Below are 18,984 nucleotides of genomic sequence, written 5' to 3'. Positions count from 1 at the left end.
GGGAAAGAGGATATTTGACTTGCCTTATTAATAATAATAATAATAATATTTATGTGTTCTGGTAACACTTTGAATTTCAATTTATTTCTGATGAATTTCAATTTATTTCTGAAACCTTGCCCTTTGGGAAGAACACACCCTTAAAGATGACTTTTTTTCAGGGGTCTGTTCCTTTAAAATTCTCTTCATTTCGCTGTTCTTTTTCAATTATCTACCAGAAAACTTGCTTTCTTCCAGCAGAAACGCGGCTGGTGGGCTTGGGCTTTCACTGCACCCGCTCTGTGAAATTCTCTGGGAAAACCCCTCGGCATTGGTCAAGTGCCTTATGCTGGATCCAGTCAGACTCCTTCACGCCCATCAGCCATCCTTCATCCTGGAGGAGAAGACAGAGATCAGACGCTGAGGGATAGATGCAAGCAGGGATTTATCTTATAGAGTGCAGGCCAAGGAGGTGTCAGGGCACTATCAAAGCCATGCTTGTAGTTGGCTTGGAGACAACCCAGGAAGAGGATGGGGGAGAAGGAAAAAACTGCTGTCATTCCCTTTTCACAGGGAGAAGGCTACATCCCACCAGAATCAGTACCAAAACTCCTATGTGACCCAGAGTGTCCAGAGACAGAGAAATTGTAAACAATTAGCAAGTATAATAAAAACATCTCATAATTTACACCCACTGAAGCAGGAGAAATTCTGTCAAAGAAAGTCTCTAGAGCTATGGGATGGGAATTGCCTATCCCACCTTTCACTATCTAAGCATGAGGAGTCTAGCATTCTCCACAGTCATAAAAGAGACTGGCATGCACCTCCATAGTGCGATTCATCCCATTTGTCTTGGGCAAATGTCTTTGGACAGGATGAGTCATTCCCTGGAGGTGCTCATCCCCTGGCCCAGTCACAGCACCTGGGTGATTAGCATTTTAGGTAGGTGGTACAGGCAAAATGAGTCCTGTTTGCTACGCTGAAATTCTGATCTATGAGAACTGTGAGCTGAGGAGCTCAACCCATCTTCCCAAAACCCAGTAGTCTGTTGGGCTCCATGTGAAGCACGTAAGTGAGACAGGATATTTAAGGCGGGAAAGCTGCACTGCTTGCAGCTCAGCGGTGCAACACGCTATTTTCTGCAAGCCTTGGAGTTGCCACCATGGAAGTAGCCCTTCAGCATGCAAATACACCCACTCAGCGTCAGCCATTTGCAGTGGGGCAGCCTGTGGGTTAAGATTGCAGCATGAGGCAACAGAGCTCCACAGCTGCCTCCAAACTCAACAGCCTGCCCTGCATCCATTCCTCTGGGCAAAAGCATGCACCAGGCTCATTTGGAGACACGTTATCACATGTCACAACTTGCCAGGGCAGAGGTGCCCAGGCAACCAGATGCTCTAAGCTGTGGGGAATTAGGACATGTGTGCATGTGGTTCACACAGTTGTTCTGACACTTATGCTTTCCTGGAACTGGCAGGAGTTACCTGGGTATTTTACCCAAAGCCAAGCAATGCCTCCTTTGAAACACATTCTTTAAAAACATACCTGCACAGTGCAGGAGTGATGCAGCCCTCACCAGTGGTGATCTGTGGGGCACTATTGCTTTCCACTGCCACTTTGCAGCTTCTGCCCTCTTGTCCCGTTTTCTGCACATTTCACATGGCAGCAGCTCAGACCAGCCATTGTATCTGAGTTCCCTGCTCCTTGCAGGTTGTACCAGGTACCTGCAGGCTCAGTTAGCCCTTGCTGCCGCCTTAGATTTGAGCATTCAGGGGATGTCACGGGAATGGCACGAGACAGGAGCCCATCTGCAGCAGCCAGCTGCAGGGGCTGCGGAAGGACTGACATGCCATAAATCAGGAAGACAAACAACTAGGAGGAAGACGCTGGGACAAAGTGTCTGGAAGGCAGCTTGCAGCTCACAGCACGGCAAGCACAAAAGCTCATCCATTTGCACGCAGCATCTGTGCCATACAGCATGCACCACTCTCACTGCATCCTGCTACAAAGGGTCTCCTCAGGGATCAGACACAAGGACCCAGATTGACCCTTGCCAATTTTGAACAACGTCACTTGAAGCACCAGCTTTAGAAGCATTGCTGCCCTCAACCTCTTCTTCTATCAAGAGAGATTAATCCAGGCCTGGCTGATGGACCCACAAACTGACACCTAAGCTGCGAGATGGGGACACGGATCACAGTCTATTATCCTAAGCTTCCTCCACTCACGTGCACAGCTCATGCACATGTTAACAGCCAATGTTTTCTGGCTGGGTATGGTCAAGGTTAGGGAAATGAGCTGTAGCACAGGATACACTGTAGGAGGGGTTAGAGGGCTTCAGTGCAGCTACAGCACCATGTTAGCAACACTCAGAGCTCACCCTCTGCAGCTTGGAGAGTCTCGAGTTCATGGCTGTTGCACCCACATCCAGCTAGAGTGCAAACAGAGGGCATTGAAAAACTCTGCTCCACAAATGCCATGTCCTATCACAGAAACTAGGGGAGCTGCCAAACATTTCCCATCCAGAAAGCTTTCTGAGAAAGAAATGTTCACAAATGCTTGTGTAGGGCAGTCCCACTAAGTGAAAAGACTTGTCTCCAGAAGGAATCACTGCCTCTTCCCCACATAAGCCTTCCCCCCAGAACACCTAGCTCTGTAGGAATCGCCAGCACATTATAGCTCCCATTTCATAAGCAGCAGCAAGATCTGCCTCCGCAATTCACAAAGCCAACAGCTGAGCAACAAAGAAGATCCATATCTTCTATGGCCAATGAACTACATCACCTTCCCTTTACCCCTTGTGGAATCCAAATCTCGTCAGGGTTTGGCCAAACCCAAAGAGCTGGTGACTACTGAATCAATTTGGAGAATTCCCTTCCTTTTCCAAACAAAAACCTGGAGACATGAGCATGAATTTTATAAAATCACCACTTTCCTCAGCCAAAGTAGTAAAAGCGCTGCAGACTTTATCAGCTGGAAGCCCTCAAACACAGCAAGTGAGGAGGATTTATTCAAGGCTTCTAGAAATAGCTCAGATTAAAGAAAAACATTGCCAATTAAATTCATGTTGGAGATGGACAGCAAGACTGTTCTCTAAGGCTGAGCAACCTGCTTGCTCCAGCCTTTGGTTCTGCTGCCATCTCCTGACCAAGCATCATATTTCAGAAACAGGAACTGCTATGCTTGAAGTGCAAGACATCATCCATGGCAAGCTGCTTTCTCAGCACTCCAGCATTTCTCAAAAGGAGAGAAAATATCATCATAAGCTGTGGGTCACTCCTGCCAATGCCACAATCTGCACTGCACTGGTCACAAGGAACGTGCATCAAGTTTAGGAGCAGTGAGAAGGCAAAGTATGGGCTTTGTTGGGCTCCCTGATCAAGGAAGCCATTGTATTGTCTCAAATGCTCTGAGAGGTACAGGAAGCCACGGCTATTTCACATGCTTTAGGCAGGATGACGACTCCATTTTTCCAATCACAAGTGGAGTCCTCCTCTGTTGCAGGAAGCCAACGTCAAGGTCAAGGACAACTGGCTCTCCCACCAGCTCCCAGCCACAAACTGATGGCTCTACACCCAGCCAGCCGACTGTTAGTGGAGGAAGAAGCAGCTCTGAAGATGCCCTCAGCTCCTCCCAGACCAGGCTCACACCCTGTCTTCCCCACTCACCTGCTCCTCAGGGTTCTCAAATGGAATCACAAGCACCACGTCCCCGGCCTTCAGCTGCAGCTCGTCACTGTCGGTGGCTGTGTAATCATGCATGGCCTGGACCTATGGGGAGCAGAGATGAGAGGAGAGCTTGGGTGAGGCTGGTCTTCTCTCACCCAGCTCTGTAACAGGCTAACAAGGCTTTCTACTTCATTGATTCACTGGATGATTCAGGTCGGAAGGCACCTTTTGGAGGCCATCTGATCCAACCTGCTGCTCAAGGCAGGGCAAGCTTGGATCACAAGTGCCACATCTATGGGAATAACCAGTTTCCTTAATAAAGCCATGCATGCAGCTTGCCATTGCCACAGGGGCATCCTGGCGAGTCTCATCCAACTTGTTTGCATCAGCACCTCACCATCCTTCCTTAGGAGGGCTGAATTCCCATGGTATGGGCCTAAAACCTCACAGAGCAGAAAGCCTGTGTTCACTTGAATGGTGCCCTGCTTTCCTTCTGCAGCTGGACTGCAAGAGTATTAGAGATTATAGCCTCCCATCTCTGTCACAGCAAGCAGGGAGAGGAAACATAAGGAATAATATCAGTTTGGATCTTTGAATGCTTGTATCCTGCCATGTTTCCCTTTGGTATTCAGCCTAATTCCTATCAACAGTTTTTCTACTTCATACCACAGCACTCCAGTTCAAGCACTACAGTCTACAACACTGTCTGTAACCAGTCTAGATGTGATGAGCCTCCTATTGTTTTTCAGGGTTTTGTAATTCTTCTGCTTTCGGTGGATCTCCCAGAAGAAAAAAGTTATGCATGGACATGACTAAAGCAGAAGAAAAGTATTCCTATAGCAGGTTAAACAAAGAAAAGAGGAGACTTTCATTTATCACCTTCAGGGCATGATGCATCTGCGCTGTCTTGCTACCATATCCCCTTACGCATGTTAAATTTGTGGCCTATCCTCACCCAGAATCACTCCTCCTCCGCACCTTCAAAACAAGCTGCAAGTGATCTTTGACATATTCAGAACACCCACCATACTTCCCTGTCTAATACTGTATTTTTCCCTGTTCATCCTGGCTGTCTATTTTCCCCATACATGAAGTCCTCTGTCCCTACTGGTGTTTTCAACTCTTCTTCATTTGCCAGGTGCATCAAAGTTTAACCTTTTCAGTTTGGAGCAGAACTTCTTAACTTACTACCCAGAGTCTGTGACTGACACTGCCACTCCTGAGATGGAAATAACTGCAGCAGAGAGAAGGAGAGGGTTTTGCTGTATAGTACAGCCAGATGCGTATCCCTCCTTCAATTTTCTTTCTCCCTTTCATTGTGGCATAGCCCATGGCCGTATTCAGCAAAAATAGTTAATTCATTACAGTCAAAAAAAAAAAGTCATCAGGAACTTGGTGCCCCACCACCACGCACTCACCTTGAACAGAAATCCTGGAGGCATGTCAGCTCTTTCAGACGAAGCACCTCCTTCCACAGTGCCATTGACAGTAGCAGGGAAAGTTTCCACAACAACAGCAGGCAGAGAGCTCTGGTAGGCAGCAGCAACCAGGGAAGGAAAAAAGCCATTGAGAAATGAGAATCCAAAATTGCAGCTCCAAGTCCACCCTAGAGGATCCACATCCCAACCCAACCCATGGCTTCAGTGAGTTTTCCCAGCACACTAATCAGTGACAAAAACACCCCAAGGGACAGCAGAGACAGCACTGACAAGGTAGGAGAGGTGACTGCTTTCTTCCTTTGCTTAAGGCTGCAGAAGGGCAGAGAGGATTTAGAGTTTTTCTGGGACTATACTGCCTGGCATTTCCTATTCACTGTGGTCAAGACACAGTTCTTGTAGAGCCCTTGTGGAACAGACAGCTCGAATGTGACAGCCCATAGGAACCAAGCAGCCATGAGATGGGACCTACTTGAGTCCCCTAAAAAGGAAGCCTGGACATTCAAGGAATACAGGCAGCCCAGAGGAGAGGGTAGGTAAAGTAACTGGTGAGCAAGGAGGAACGCAGCAGACAATGCAAGCTTAGCACAGTACGGGCTGTGGGCTGGCTTCACAATGTGGGTGAAGGAACAGGGTTTTTTGTGAATCTTCCAGCAGAGTTTTTCCCTAAACATTACACAGACAAAATGCAACAGCTAAATCTGGCCTCTGAATAAGAGCATTTTAACAGCTGGGGTGGCAGGGATGTGTTCTTTCAAGCAGCCACACATCTCTTTTCCCAGACCAGCTTCCCACATCTGTTGCATAACAAAGGGATGTGATGGAGAGAAGGGACTGCTGTCCCTCAAGGTGCTTACCGATCCTGAATCAGCTTCAGTTTTAGATGCTTCAGCTCCAGCTGCTGCTTCTGATCCAGCTGCTTCAGCTCCTGCATGGGCTGCTTCTGCAGGCTGCAATACAAAAGCCATCCAGGTGGAGAGTTATGCTCACTACAGTTACACTTGAGTGCAGAAAAGTGCAGCTCAGTCTGTCCAAGTGCTCTATGCTGTTGACTGCTGCCATCTGCTGACAAATAGGTGAGCAACCTCAGGGTCTTGCTAAGCTTGTGTCTCCCTCTTTCTGTGCAACCCAGTGAAATCACAGTAAAGCCTGCATTCGCTCACTCCAGCCACATAGCAGAGGCAATACTCCAGAGGAAATCAATGCAACCCCAAAAAACCTCCTGAGTGCCTTTTTCTTTTCATCATCTAAATCACAGACCTACTTCACACATGCACCATTATCTATTATGACATCTAGATCGCCCACTTGTCTGTGAATACAAATCTGCCTGCATGCTGAGGAAAGGGCAAGCATCTCTCAACAGAGTACTTCCAAGGTTCAACAATCAAGGAATATTTAAGCCTTTGCACACTCCCAGAAACAGAAGAGCACAGTAACGATGTGTCCAGATATGGAACTTAGTCTGGACCTAGCATCTACATGACATTACCACTGAATCAAACTGAACTGAAAACTGTGCTAACTTTCACCCAATTGGATTTTGGAAAGGCCCAGAGAGTCAAGAATTTTGATTCTGTTGTGAATATTCTAGCAGTAATAGCAGTAAGACTTTGCTATGAATATTCTGCGTGGTGTGTGCACGCATGCACACATTTGTGTTGGTGGAGAGGGGAGTTTCTAATGCACAAAAGTTGCCACCGCCAGGGAGAAATATTCACCATCACTGATAGATCACTGCTTGACAGAGACTGTTCAAGGAAGCCTGGGGACAAAGGTTTCTGTGCACAACAAAAGACCAGCCAAATACCTCTGATGCTCTTCCAGTGGTTCAAGTTTTTTTTCTTCCTTGGCTGAAGTCAGGCTAACTCTGTTCTAACACAAAATTAAAGATATTCATTTGCCCCTCCCAGAAACTGGAGCAACGCAGGAAATAAGTTGGATCTGGTAGCACCAATACTGCAGATCAGCCCCTTGGGAAACTGGCCAGGCTGCATCTGGGAAGACTCCTGACAAGAATCTCAGCGGTCTAATTTGCAGCCCAAATGTCTTCATGGCCAGTCTGTATCCATTTGTTCTCTATACCTGATAGCACATGCACCTCTTTGCAGGATTTAACCATATATTTACTTTATATTTGCACAAAAGAGATTGCGATACAGAGATTTCCCATTTTTAATACACATTAATAAGCCAGTTTTAGTATGCCTACGTGACTCATACATTTGGCAAACACAGCTACCCCTGAATACAACCACATCCAAAACAAGGCATTGTCCAGATTCTTAATGTTGGAATTCTCAAAGTGCCAACCCTACAAAAGCCCTGTGTAAAGCAACAACCATGGCAACCCTTAACTCCACACCCATCTGGCCACTAACCATGCACTCGCACAATCCTCCAAGCTGTTTTCTAATAACAGCAGCAATAACGAAGAAATAAATTTTTAACAAAAAGCCATTACTTTACCTTCAGCTGCTCCAATAGTGCCATTTAACACATGCTTTCCTCTCTGACCACCTCCTTTCTCACATTTCCCCATCACCATGTCCACAGCCCTACATTGCCAGAGGTTATTATAAATAGCAGAGCTGTTCCCATCCTGCAGAGGATTCCCACAGCAGCTTCGGTAGTGCTAAAGGTAAATGTATGCATATAAAATGCTACAAAGGCTTCTCCTGTTTAATTAGATTCATTCCCAGGTTGTTTTTTACTTGGATTCAGTGAAACTGGGACTGGGACAGATGCCAGACCAACTCTATCTGGCCAAGCATGGATTTTACGTGGACAAGTGAAAAGGAGCTCAACATGAGCTCCTTTTTTAAAAGCAGCTAATTTGCAAAAACAGTATTTAATAACCAGAGAAACGGAATCTAAATTAATCCCTTGGATTTCAGCAAAGGGCGTTTTCACGTCAGCTACTTATTTTTCTATTTTATGTACCTGGTGGACACCCAAAAGCCTACAAAAGCATTTACAGTCATGGAAAGATAATGTAGGGAGAAGAGGAAGAGTTGCTCACTGCTGTTGCCAGGCTTGAAAGCTTTGCTTATTCCAACAGCAGCATCATCATACCAAATGCAAGTTTCCTAGTCTGCATAACTAGGAAATAAAGCAAGTTCTGCTGCATCCAAGTTTCTACACAGTTGTTAACCTCATGGCATACCATATGCAACCACGCAACAAGTCTCCTCTCATCAACAGCTAAGAACAATATTAGAGCAAAAACACTTCAGCAGACTTGAAGAGCAAGAGGAGGATTCCCCAGCTATAGGGAGCTCTGCTCTTCAACCAGGTATGGTATGCCAAGGTGAGAATTGGCACGGTGAGGCTCTAGTAGCATTCCCTGGTTGATTAAATTGTCCTTTGGGTGAAATCAGTTTCCAGTATGGGAGAGATGGCTCAAAACACCTTTTACACCCCAGACTGTAAGCACAGTTCAATCAGATACAGTCATACCTCACCCCTGACCAGCCACTTGAAAGGCACAAGATCTTTCCTTGCACAAACACAGACTTCTTTTCTTTCTTACCAAGTCAGACTGACAACGCACATACAGGGGAATGACAGATGTTAAACACTGATGGCTGATAAAACACACAAGGGAAACATCTTTCTCAACATGACCCAAGCTCATGTGAAGGACAGCACTGGCCGCAGCGAGTCCTTGGGCCAGGTTCTCAGCAAGGGTTAAGTCATGTCCTCCCAAGTACTGACTCTAGGGGGTGATCTGGCCCTTGAGAACAGGAAGGCTGGTAGGCAAGATTAAATTCCCCAGCGTAAACCAAGGACACATGCTTACACCTACACCACGGTATACAGCCAGCTCAAGTAGAAGGCTTGAGTACACAGACCAAGCATTTTCTCTCCACACTGCTGGCTGTTTGTCCAGAGGGGCTCAAAAGTAGTTGTGCTTGAAATATCTCCCAATGGGCAAATCTGCAGCAATCTGAGACCCTCCCAGGCCTGATATACCTAGAGGCACAAATGAGGGCATGACTTTGGTTCAGATGCAGAGCATGTGTAGGGTCTCCCTTTTCAGCAAGCTCCAAAGCTGAGGTTGAGGCAGATGCCTAGTAAGTCATGGACCTGCACTTAACTTTCAGTGTAGACACAGGCTGATCTATTTCACATCAGCCTTTCCAGCAACAACGGTCAGTGAAGAGCAAACACCACAGATAATCCCAAACACCTATGTATACCCAATGGTACAGGCAGTAAGGATGAAGGGCAGCTGAGACATTTATACATCGCACATAAGATCAATAGGATGTACAGAGTTTAGGAAATACTGGGGGGTGGAGGGTGAGGATGATGCCACAGTGGGATTAAGTTCAAGGAGAACGTTACAGCATCATGCCAAGGGAAAGATGAGTGAGTCAGCAGGGGAAGGCAATGGGGTTGTGCGCTGGTAGAGACATAAGTTTCAGAGTGCCAGACCTGACTCGCAAACATCTGGCTGCCCCTGGGGCTTCACAAAAGGTGCAAAAGTGAGTTCAGCAACACATGGAGCAACTTTGGTTTGGGGTGTGCAGAAAGGAAAAGCAGTGAGGGAAAGGACACAGGTATGCGCACAGAGATGGCACCGGCACATGCACAGTACATGATGGAGATGAGAGCCATGAAGTTCTTACCTCCCATAAATCCCAAGGTAAAGACTAAGCATGTCAAAGAGCAATAAAAACAAAACAAGTTTACATGTGATTATTTCAGTGAGTACAAACATTACAGAAGCTCATCAGACTGAAGCAGACATACACATTCAACACCACTTATCTCTGCATGTTTTAAAAATACTTTTTCAGTACCTGAATTTATACATCCCTCCCCACTGCATATTCAAATTTAAGTAACAAGGCATTTGAGTAAAGGTTTTTTCTACCTCTGGTATGAAGGGAGACAGCCAAGCCACATTCAGTTATCAGTGGCAGACCACAAAGCCAGAAAAAAACCCTCATGAGTTTCCGGTCCATCAGGGTTAAATATTTGACTGCTTTGAAAACTAGGTGATTTTCGCTAGGTTTTATACTGTGTTTATCATTAGAAAGTATCCAGACTCTCTTTTAATGATTTCTGAAGCTAATAATAAATAAATTAGAACACCAAATATGCCACTGCTGAGCAGTTTTGAAAAACTCAGTGTAATATTTGTTGCTTGCTGGAAAATTAACAAATAATCGCATTTTAAGTCAAATCTATACTTGTATCCTATGCCAGTATACCAAATTAACCAATTTATAACTGGTGATTCAGAAAAAAAAAATCCCAGTAAATATTTTTTTTTTTAGAAAAAGCTTATCCTGGCATGCAGCTTGTTCTGTCAGGCAAGCAGACACAAAATGCCAATCTGCCCACTTAAGTTCCAGAAAGCAGTAGCTTGCCTATTGTTGTGTATCAAGCTATGATAATAACCGGCATTTTGCAGACACTGTATTTTAATTTAGAAGAATCAATGCCTAATATTTAACCTCTCTAATAAGAGAGATCTCATCGCTACAAAAATCTGTGTCACACAGGCCTACTTGACACAATGATATTGGAGAAATACTGTAAACATCTCAGTTATGTTTATCACAAATTTTAATGGCAACCACAGGCAAAAAGTAACCATTTCATACATATGAAATGGAAAGTCTGCGTGAGGACAACAGACAAATTCAGGATGCACTTCAAAGCCTCCAGCCTTTCAGACATAAAATGAAAGGCAGCCCACCTGCTCCTGACAACGGACAGACCAGGTATGGGCCAGACCAGAATTAGGCATCTTCCCTCTTTGATACTGCACTGTGCAGAACTATGCTCAGGGAGGAAGCTACTTCTTAACTATGAACAGAGGCTATGTTATACCCAGAAGAAGAAGGGCTTCACATCACTTGCATATCCATCTACAGCTTTATTCACCTTAAGTATCCACAGATTATCAAAGAGTTTATTAAAATCCCTTTGAGAGCAATTTATAGCAGGAGAACAGAACAGAGGCTGAATTCCCATCCACAGAGTAACAGTTTAAACCCATATAGCACACAGATGATGCTAACCCAGGGAGGGATATACATTAAGTTTAACAAGCTGTCAATCAGTAGATCAGAGGAAAGCACACGCATCCCACAAACACTAGTGCCAGACTATGGCCTGGCTATAGCCGCCTGATTCCCACTGGACTTACACATCCAGCGGAGAAGACCAAGGTGCCCATCTGCAAGGCACAGGCCTGGGCACCCAGCCCAGCCACCCACAGCTCAGGTCCACATTATCATTCACATGGGCGCAGGCCATGCCACGCTTGGCAACAAGTCAGTTAGGAAGGGAGAAGGAATGGTGATATGAACCAACCTGGGAGGCGGGTGTGGGGGTCTTCCCCACAGAGGCATCTGGTTTAATGGGATCAAAATCCAGATCCAACAGGCTGGCTCCCTCCTGGAAGGGCCCAGGGGCATCAAACTTGGCAGCAGTGAGGAAGAAAAGCAGTACGAGCGTTAGACACACACACACGCACAGTAGAGGGGGGGTACGTGATATCCAGGAGCTAAGGCTGCAAGCACAGAAGACGTGGTGGCAATGCAAACACCTGATGTGACTCCTGACTGCTTGCTGCCTATAATCACAATGGTTCGCATGGGTGCCACTGTAAACCAAACCCGAGCCTTTCTTTTCCACAGGACTCATTCATCTTCTCACCTGGCCAAATGAGCTGACATGGCGTAAGCACCTGAGCTGCTGTGGTCAAAAAGGATCACTGCCACTGACGACTCAGAAGAGCTTCTCTTCTATTTACATCTATTCCTCATAGCTCATCCAGCTGCCTTTGTACTAAAGGCCCAGGACAGACTCCCTCAGCCACATACAAAAGAGCTGCCACCCATACAACTTATCTCAGGAACACAGATCCAGGCAGAAAAAACACTCAGACTTCTGGAAAGCAAGTCTAAGGGACCTCAGAGCTAACTCACAAAGCTCCTATTTCCCTCCAGACTCCTTAGACAGAAACACAGCATATGGCAGCTCACCCTAGCTGAGGGATTTGAATCACCCTCCAATCAAAAAATGCTGTTTTCAATGCTTTCCATTTCAGGACATCCCAGAAACATGCACACATGAGTCTTGTAACAAAGCATAAATTTGAAAGGCTTTGCTACTCTCTTCAAAGTCAGCAGAATAACTCACTTTGACCGATTAACACTCTAAAGACAACGATGGAACATTTGCTGATTACAGGCTCTACAAAGGACACGAATCACTAGTATTCAAAACTACACTATCACTTTTGGGGTTTAGATCTAACCTAACTGCCACAAGACACTCCTTTCTACTTAGCTTCAGAGGAAGCTGCTCTCTCCAGGAAGATTTGCCCCCATTTCCACTGACCTCCCAACTCACTGGCCCTACCGCTTCAGCTACCTTTTGAACAACACACCAAGTCTGGCAGGTTGGTCTCCACAGTTATATCATAGTCCCATCACGGAAAAACTCCTGGAAAGTAGCAAGAGACACAAGTTAGGAGAAAATCCTCTGCACACAACCCACACCACCATCATCTTCACCTCCTCTAACTTTCTTTCACTCCAATTCCCTTATAGACTTTTCTCTCCCTTATAAACTTCTTTGTCTCTTTTTGAGATACACATGCATGAGAACAAGTAACCAAGCTCTCCCATCTCATAATAAACCCTGGCCCAGTATGACAAAACCAACTGGCATTCTAGTGCACTCCTCCAGCACATCCAGGCTATCCATCAGAGAGGCTCAAACCCCAATCTTTAGTTTTGTTTGGTGGTGAGACACCATAGGCTCTGGTCATGGATTAATCTTACCTGCCATTCAAGACTTACATGCAAGGGCTAGCACCCCTTGCTCTACCCAGATCTCCCACAAGACAGTTTATTGGAGCCAAGACATCTGACAAGAATGGCCCTGGGCAACATACTGAAGGCTAGTGGCTACTGGGTGCTTCAGTGAAGATTGTTCTGGCAACCAGAGGCCTCCCTCAGAAGTCTCATCTGATTGAAAGTCACAGCAGATCCCATCTTAGGTCAAGATACTGATCAGGAGTAGAAGAGTATGTCTGGCTAAGGGCTGGCATTCACATGGAAACACATCATGCAAACCATGGGGCAGACAGAGCTGTCAATTATGATACAGGAGAAGGAAGCACAGAGAATTTTAGAGAGTTGCCCAGCTGCCTCTGGTTCCCCCCTTCCAACACTGCTGTCAAATCATCTCTCTGCCTTGCAACCTTTATCTACTGCAATGCAAAAATCTGGCATTGACTTCCTTCCCTCCCCACTCCACCTCTGCTCTTCAGCAGCTGGGTGGAAGGTGGCAAACCAGAGGCAATGGAGCAGCATGATGCAAGGAAAAGTTAGGGAATGATCCCAGATGAAGACTGATAGAGATATTACTTATGCTTTAACAAGCATTTAGGAAAAAAAATATATATGTATATATATTTAAAAAAAAAAAATCAGATGCAGGTATCTCGTGATACAGCCAGAAATCTGGTCAGGCTCCTATACACATAAGGACTGACATTCTCCTAGGTCTAGCACAGAATTCCCCACCTGGGTATCCTCTCTTGCCATGTTGTAAATCAAAAGGGAAGTGAAGAGGAGAATATGTAATTTGAAAATGTTTTTCCATTTTCAGGACTTCAAAAGCTGCCACATGACAAGAAAGAAACATTCTGATGGGAACCACTAGCTAGTAAAGAGTGACAGACTGTGTCAGCAGTCCTGACTTCACAGCAGGCACAGTCCTAACCATCTAAACTGGAGCCACCTATTCTCTCCAAAGAGAACTTCATACAATTCCTGTTGGCCTCTCCTGTGCAGGTGTGGGCTTTAAACCACAAAGCCCAGGTGAGACATCTTCCAGAACTGGCACAGATGCCAGGGTCAGCACTTGGGGATGTACAAGAGCAGAAAACACGTCCTTCATCCACACCCAGGATCAGTGGGCCTGAAAAGAATGTACCATGGGATGTGAGAGGAGCCATAATCCATGTGCATTGTTGCTGAACAAATGCAGCGATTACTTTCTGGCATCTTCACCCATTGCCTTTCTCCTGTTTCTTCTATGAATGAAAGCTCTCAAAGGGCAATGCGTTCGTCAAAGCTGCCTTCTAGCCACCCTCCCATCTAAGTTAGTGTCCTATCTAACCCTTTGCCTTCTGAGGTCCAATGCTGAGCTTGCCTTGCTCCTTCACCTGACCAGGTTTCATGGCTTGACACCTCCAAAGAGAAGAAAGGTCAAAAGAAAAAGTTCAGAGGCAGAGAAATATAAGGCAGGGCATAGCAGCTAACCTGCGAAGGGGTTGTCACACTTATCTCAGGGACAAAATTGTCATCAAACAGACTGATGATGTTCTCCTGCTTGATCTCCTTGGAGGGGGTGACTTTTGGAGGCGGAGGCACCGGAGGCCCTTTCCTCAACTGCATGCAAGTGAGCACACGGCCACAGCACGGACGGCGACACCCAAAAAAACCAGAGACAGGAACCAGGTTAGCCACAAAAACCGAAGTTGGGGGAAATCACAACCACAGGCACAGAGCAGGGTCCAATCAATTCCATCTGGAGAGAGAGGAAGGGAGGGTGAAGGGCTGAATCGAAACAAAACAAAAAAACAACCAAATGCCTCCAGAGAAGGTTTGGCATCATTAGTTACGCTTCAGCCAGGAGCAAGTTTCCCTCTGCAGAGGAGAAGCGTAACACAATTAATATGCATTGACAGGACATGCATACATAATTAGAGCATGTGCAACCTTCAAAAGAACCACTGGGAAGGGAGCAGATCAGTTGCTGCGAATGCGATTCAATAGACCAGGCCAGCACTGCCTCCGTTTGCTGTACTTACCATACCTAAGGGAATGAGAGATCGGACTCAATTTGTCCCATTATGAGTACATGCTGATGAGGACAGATTCTGATCTGCCCAGTACTCGTTCACTGGTTATCAGTGTACCATAACAAAGGCTGGAAGGAACTCTTGATTGCTTCTTATCCCTTCTCAGTTTTAGGCAAGAACAACTCAAACTCCTGAGAAGCCACAACTGCTGTGGGCCCAACTCTGCTCTCAGTTTCACCAATGAGCATTGACACTAACGAAGTTACAAGTGTTTCCCAAATGGAGCTCTCAGAGAATGCATAACAAAGTCTGACCCCGTGACTCTAACCTACCCTAATACCCCCCCATCGTGCTAAAAGACTCAGTCTGACACTGCATCAACCCCGTGAGAAGCTGTGGTAGACCCTCCTTAGATGAACCCATCCACACCCTCTTCACATTTTCCTGTGCCCAAGGCCCAGTGCTCATTTCTAGATCAAATCGAACTTTGAGAAGCTGCTACTGTGCTGGAAGAAAGCAGCCATACAAACTCCCAGCATCACAGCAATGCTCAGCAATGACAATGCTTTCAATTTACAGTGATATTTTAGAGTTACTTGATCTTCTCATTGTACCTAGCATCCCAAGGCAACAAGACTCAGAGACCTGACAACAGGCACCCAGTGTATCAGTGTCAGGCCCAGATCTCAAACACAGCAATCCCCAACTCCTAGTCCTGTGTTCACACTCCTCCAGCATATACCTGAGCTCTACCAAGGCTACATATTGCTGAGGATATGCCCAATTGTCTACTGGGTTAACCTAATTTAGAGAGTGACAGCAAGGATGCAAACACACATTTTCCACTGAATAGCTGTCTAGGAGAAATAACAAAAGTACTGTGTTCACTTCCAACTTTTCATTGTTTGCAGAAGGTGGTGTGTCCATATTCCCTGAGAACAATCCCTACCTGAAAATCCCCTGCTAGCCAGTTGCAAGAAGGGACCAGAAGCTTGAGGGAAAACCTGGTTCTCAGAACACAACCACCATCTGCAGAAATGGAAGGTTCCAATTACAAACTCTAAAATCAAAAAGTTCCTGATTCTTCTGCTATTTATTACTCTAAAGTAGTCAGTCCCCTTCCTTCCAATGCATTAGTGTCTTGGAGACGATCACTTCCACAGTGTCCAGCATTACCTCCAACTGCAGTCTAAAACTACATTTCAAAGACAACTGGATTGCATATTGATGTTGCGTTACACTTGGAAATTCATCAAGCACAAACAACTTCGCTGCCTAGAATAAAACAAATCCTCTACAATCCTTCTGCTGACTTGGATCCCACAGAGCTTTACCTGTCTAAATTCAACATAGTTGCACTGATTTCAAAAGTGTCATTGTAGCGTTTCAGTGGTGTAACTGAGAGCAAAAGTCTGACTGTTGTGATTTCACAGACCCCTGAAGTCCTGTGTCATCATCAAATTGCTCAGTGCAGAGAGATGCTAGCAGTTCCTTCTTCCAAAAGACAGAAATAAGTGGTTTCCAAGAATTAAAGGACAGTAAGAGTTAAAGAGCTATTTTTATGGCATAAAGAACAGTTTAAAATTTAGTTAGTATTTATTTGGTCTCTCCTTTTTTGCATTCTCTCCACAGCCCTTGTTTATTGTTTGCATTAGTATTTCAGTCAGGAAGAGGCCAAAGAACTGTACTTGTTTGTTGCTTTTTGCTCCATCCTCCCCAGAGGACGAGGTTTGTATCCTCCCTAGGAGGATCCTAGAACACATCACTTACCCATAGGTCAAAAGTAACAACACCTGTGAAGCTTTCAGTATTAAAGTCGAGCACTGTTGAGAGAACAGACACTTGTGTATTCCAGCGGGCTGGCAAGCTGACACACGCTTAGTTTCTAGATTTTATCCATACAGGCATCAAGCTTGGCTCTGAGTATGAAACCCCTGTCCTTGTCTTCCCTCCCTCTGGAGCCAGCTCTATCTCTTAGCACCTAGTACGAATATGGAGTGGAGCTCTTGTTCTTCACTGTAGTGAAGCCTGGGAGAATGAATTAAATATAGATTGGGAAAGAGCTGACAAGCGGTGGCAGCATTAGCTGCAAATACTATTTCAGTCTTGCCTGTGGCCCATTTGAAGTTCCAGCCATGGCTGTGCTGGAATATTCTCCTTGCCTGACAAGGGGTGCCTCCAGCCCTGTTCCTGTGGGCAGGAAAGCAGCAAGTGAATGAGCAAGCACTTGCAGTCTGGCAAAAACAACGTTTATGTGTGCTACTTAAAGGAAAGGGAAGAAGCCAAACTCAGCAAGACAAGTCCACAGGCAGGGTGAACGAAGTCTGCAGTGAACAGCTCAATAAATCTGTACAATTTCTTGTTCCAAGTTCCAATCAAGTTGTGGCAATCTCTGAAAAAACACAGGAAGGCACTTCTGCATAGATATGCACTATCCTCTCTCCTCCATACACATACCCTCCTCCAAGGTCCTAACCAGCATGGTGGTGAAGCCGCTCTAGGCTGTGCAATGCTGAGCGGTGCAGAGACCCTGAAGAAGTCTTGAAAAGATGCCGCCAGACATCCACAGATCAGGGATGGAAAAAACCCTTTTGCCAACATACAAACATCCCCTTTTTCTCCCCTAGATAATCCTGAAAATTAAAAATGCAGTGGAGGGAAAAACATTGAGAGAGGCTATCCAGAAACCGGAGACAGCCTACAGCACGGGCCTGGATTTGGAATCACACTGTTACATATAACAACAGCAAGGAAGGTCTGGGTTGCATCTGTCTCTTTTTAGAAGTGGTAAGTTTTCTCTTACCAGTTTGGCCAGAACCCCTTTCAGCTTTAATTCTTCCTGGAAGATTCCTCCCTGGTGTCCCACTTACTGAAACGCATGGATTGGCACCAGACCTAAATTTGGCCTAGTTACTATTTTTCCCTAGTAAGCGTTTCCCCCAATCAGTAATAGAGGGATGGGAAGAGGAAGTAAATGATTTCTTTTTCTTCAGTCCCAAAGTAAAACATATCATACGATATGCTGAGTAACAAGAGCTACATCTGCTATTTTAAACATTCTGCTGGGTTTCCTATTAAGGAAAGGACTAACAAAGGCCACATGGAAAGTATCAGACTCCATATAGTGGACAGTCTTCTACATGGTACCCACCTAATTTATTCACAGCATAAGCATATAATGCCTTTATTTTAGCATAATATTTTATCTTGGGATTAAAGTAAAACATCATGCAAAGTACAGATGTTCTCTTTATCCCTATCAATATTAAGCTTTTTTTTTTTTCTTTGAAACTTCCTCAGTTACAGTTCTGGACCACCAAATTTCACAAGTTAATTCATATGTAAAGAATAAACTTCCTTGCCTAGCTACAACTCCATCCCTCCCTGGATCTTCTTGGCCATTCTACCAGACAGCAAAATGTATTAGTGGCCTTCCCCCTGTAGAGGCATTCAGAGATAGCTTAGTTCTTCCCCATATGATATAGAGATGACCAATGAGCAACTTGCTTTCTCAGGAACCAGTGAAGGAGAACAAGTGTCATGTCATATTCTCTGTGCTCACTAGCAGGAAGAGGTCCAAAGAAAAGCAACTGATGGATGTCTTTGACTCACGGAGCTTGTGTCATCAACGGTCATACAGCAGAGACATGGTCAATGTCATGGGGACGCTACCTGAGATGGTGACTTTGGGATGCTTGCCCCAGGCGCTTCCAAAGTGGACGGTTCCAGCTCATGGTTGACAGTCTTGGTCTCAGGGCTGGTGATAGGAGATCCATCTGGTGGAGGCGAGGGGCTTTTATTTGCTTTCGCTGGGGTGCTGTCACTGAAGGAAGGGGAGAGAGAAACAGGGTTTTGAGAGAAAGAGAGAAGTCTGAGCCAGGCCTAGGCGGAGTTGTGCTAACCAGCACAGATCAGTGGCCTCCATTATCCTTGCTTCACTGCCCAGACATGTGATGATATTTGAAGCCTCTACAAGCTTCTGAGAAGCATCTTTGCTGAGTCACTTGCAGTCCAACACACTGCAGCAGCACTGCTGTGCAACAGGCCACTCACTAAATTC

General features: G+C 45.5%; 1 protein-coding gene across 1 annotated transcript in view; it reads right to left on the bottom strand.

Moving 5' to 3' along the window:
* Positions 1–180: 180 nt before the first annotated feature.
* Positions 181–18,984, bottom strand: part of BIN1 (bridging integrator 1) — a 63,446-nt gene continuing 44,642 nt past the window's right edge. Inside the window, exons 12-19 of the mRNA XM_010077090.1 lie at positions 18,597–18,747; positions 14,383–14,511; positions 11,417–11,524; positions 9,718–9,741; positions 5,941–6,033; positions 5,066–5,176; positions 3,648–3,749; positions 181–373 (exon numbers count right to left, since the gene is read on the bottom strand). Coding sequence (XP_010075392.1) covers positions 266–373; positions 3,648–3,749; positions 5,066–5,176; positions 5,941–6,033; positions 9,718–9,741; positions 11,417–11,524; positions 14,383–14,511; positions 18,597–18,747 — 826 coding nt within the window. The 3' untranslated portion in view covers positions 181–265. The remainder of the gene's footprint in view (positions 374–3,647; positions 3,750–5,065; positions 5,177–5,940; positions 6,034–9,717; positions 9,742–11,416; positions 11,525–14,382; positions 14,512–18,596; positions 18,748–18,984) is intronic.

Source organism: Pterocles gutturalis, unplaced genomic scaffold, assembly GCF_000699245.1.
Source record: "Pterocles gutturalis isolate BGI_N339 unplaced genomic scaffold, ASM69924v1 scaffold18848, whole genome shotgun sequence".
Taxonomy (NCBI): Eukaryota; Metazoa; Chordata; class Aves; order Pterocliformes; family Pteroclidae; genus Pterocles; species Pterocles gutturalis.
This window is presented reverse-complemented; position numbering and strand designations above follow the sequence as displayed.